The 2475-nt window shown below is 45.7% G+C and overlaps 1 protein-coding gene across 1 annotated transcript; it reads right to left on the reverse strand.

The window, feature by feature from the left end:
• Positions 1-359: 359 nt before the first annotated feature.
• On the reverse strand, positions 360-1860 carry LOC116064160 (zinc finger protein 501-like). The gene has a single exon (XM_031319205.2). The coding sequence runs from the start codon at positions 1833-1835 to the stop codon at positions 642-644; it is 1194 nt and encodes a 397-aa protein (XP_031175065.1). The 5' UTR covers positions 1836-1860; the 3' UTR covers positions 360-641.
• Between the last annotated feature and the right edge of the window lie 615 nt (positions 1861-2475).

Below are 2475 nucleotides of genomic sequence, written 5' to 3' on the forward strand. Positions count from 1 at the left end.
CAGGTTTCGGTGATAATCATCACGCAGCAGTTCCGTGTGTAGTTGTTCGTTGCTATGCTGAGTTCCAGCTCACCCATTTTGTGTGCGATGGATCTGGCTTTTGGGAGAAGGAGGCTTGGCATTGCAGGTCTACGTGGTAGTTTCCTTAGCCGGGCTAGCAGGCCCGACCGGCATCCTCACTTCTGCTTTCTCTCCTGTCGCCGCCTTCGTCGCCTGCCGCCGCCTGCCGCCGCCTGCCGCCGCCGACAACAATCCACGGAGCCCCCCGGTCTGGCTATGTCCACCGGGATGTTATGAGCCACCTTGAAGGCTCTCATAAGAGCGGTGTTGTATCATAGTCCTATATTGATTAGTTCAGTGTGGCTGTACTTGTTAGTACGACTTCGACATGGGAACGTTACGAAAAACACAAACAAAAACCATAAATATACACCGACAGGAGAGCTAGGAGCCGCCGCACAATCGCACGCCGCCATCTTTGTCGCCCCTTCTACCACTCTACACATTAGTGATTGTCTAGAGTTTTAATTCATGTTTTGAAGTGTTTTTTTCAAAGTAATTTAAATACTCAATGTCAATTTGCACATTGGTAACACAACAATCACGATATTATCGTAGTCAGTATATATCGCCCACCCCTACTACTCAGGGTTTTCCATGGACGTGGAGTCTCCAGTCTCGTCCTCAGTATCTGGTTGTTTAAGTCCATCTGGATCTGAGTTCCTGGCTGGTTCTGGTCCTCCACAGTCCTCTCCTTCAGCTGCAGGGGTTTCCTCTGTGTGGATTCTCATGTGACGAATTAGGGCTTCCCTGTACGAGAATCCTCTAGCGCACTCTGAGCAGCTGTAAGGTTTCTCTCCTGTGTGAATTCTCATGTGCTTGCGTAAATATCTTTTATTTGAATAAAACTTTTCACAGACTGAACATCTGAAATGTTTTTCTCCTGTATGACTCCGCATGTGTTCCGTCAGATTTGACTTCTTCATGAATCTTTTATCACAAAGTGAACAATGGTACGGCTTCTCTCCCGTGTGGGTTCTCATGTGTGTCGTCAGACTTCCATTCTGTGTAAAACATTTCTTACAGATTGAACAACTAAAAGGTTTTTCTCCTGTATGAGTCCTCATGTGATTCTTCAAATTTGACATGAAGAAAAATCCTTTACCGCAGTCTGAGCAGCTGAAAGGGGGATCTTCTGTGTGGATCCTCATGTGTCTCTCTAAAAGTCCACTCCATGCAAAACATTTCTTACAGACTGAGCACCTGAATGGTGTTTCTGCTGCATGTGTTATCGTGTGTTTCTTTAGAGTTGACCTGCTTATGAATCCTTTATCACAAAGTGAACAATTGTACGGTTTTTCTCCTGTGTGGATTCTCATGTGTGTCTTCAAACTGTCCCTCCGTGTAAAACATTTCTTACAGACTGAGCAACTGAATGTTTTTTCTCCTGTGTGGATTCTCATGTGTGCATGTAAACCTCCACTCTGTTTAAAAGAACTCTTACAGACTGAACAACTGAATGGTTTCTCTCCTGTGTGGATTCTAATGTGATCCTCCAGATGTCTCTTTTTCCTAAATCTTTTCCCACACTCATAGCAGCTAAATATTTTCTTAGCAGCACTGCATCTGGAATCGCTGACAGCAACTTCCCCGTTTTGCAGAGGGCTTAAACCTGGCTGATGGTCCTTGGTCTCGTCCCAATCTCTACTCTTATCAGCCTCATGTTCAGAGTGCAAAGCCTGGTCATGAGCAGCCGGTTGTAAAAGAGTTTCTGGATGTGAGTTCCTGTCAGAAGCTGATGGAGAGGACTGTGGAAGAGCAGAATAAGTTTTCATGTGTTCAGTTTGTCTTTGATGAAGCTGTGAGGACTGAGCCTCCTCTCCATCGTCTTCTTCACTCTTCACAGGGACAGAAGTGAACAGGAACTTGATATCAGCCTCCTCCAGCCCTTGAAGCTGCTCTCCCTCCTGACTGCTCCACAGTTCCTCCTGTTCCTCTTTAATGTTTGGGGGGGGCTTTGTGTCCTCCTGGTCCACACTGGAGCTCCACTCCTGCTGCCCAGGGGGAACCTCTTCTTTAACCACCAACACCTGCTGGACGTCTCCAGGAAGCACTGAAACACAGATTAAGGAAAACTGACTTCATGCTGTCTAGGTATGCAATGCTAAGTTTCTACTAACAGCTGAAATAATGGCAGAGCAGAGCGATTCAATTAATTCCCTCCGCTGACGGTGGCTAAAATGCCCCGATGTCGAGAGGGCAAACTCGTGAACGTGCCTTCAATATATTCTCTTGTGTATACACAGGTGCTAGATTTAAAATTGTGTGCGAATTAAAAGATTGTGATTTTCTATAGCCTACTTTATGATACGTCTCTGTATGACTCTGTAGCAACAGCTAGCTTGGCAGAGGGTTGCCCAGACAGTTGGTATTCCTGGTGAGTTTTTATATTTGTTTCAGTAGTAGCATTGTAGT

The sequence above is a fragment of the Sander lucioperca genome, chromosome 16 (assembly GCF_008315115.2).
Source record: "Sander lucioperca isolate FBNREF2018 chromosome 16, SLUC_FBN_1.2, whole genome shotgun sequence".
Lineage (NCBI taxonomy): Eukaryota > Metazoa > Chordata > Actinopteri > Perciformes > Percidae > Sander > Sander lucioperca.

What these genes read in the sequence shown, in the direction of transcription:
- LOC116064160 (XM_031319205.2), bottom strand. Translation starts at nt 1,835, where the DNA reads ATGAAAACTTATTCTGCTCTTCCACAGTCCTCTCCATCAGCTTCTGAC.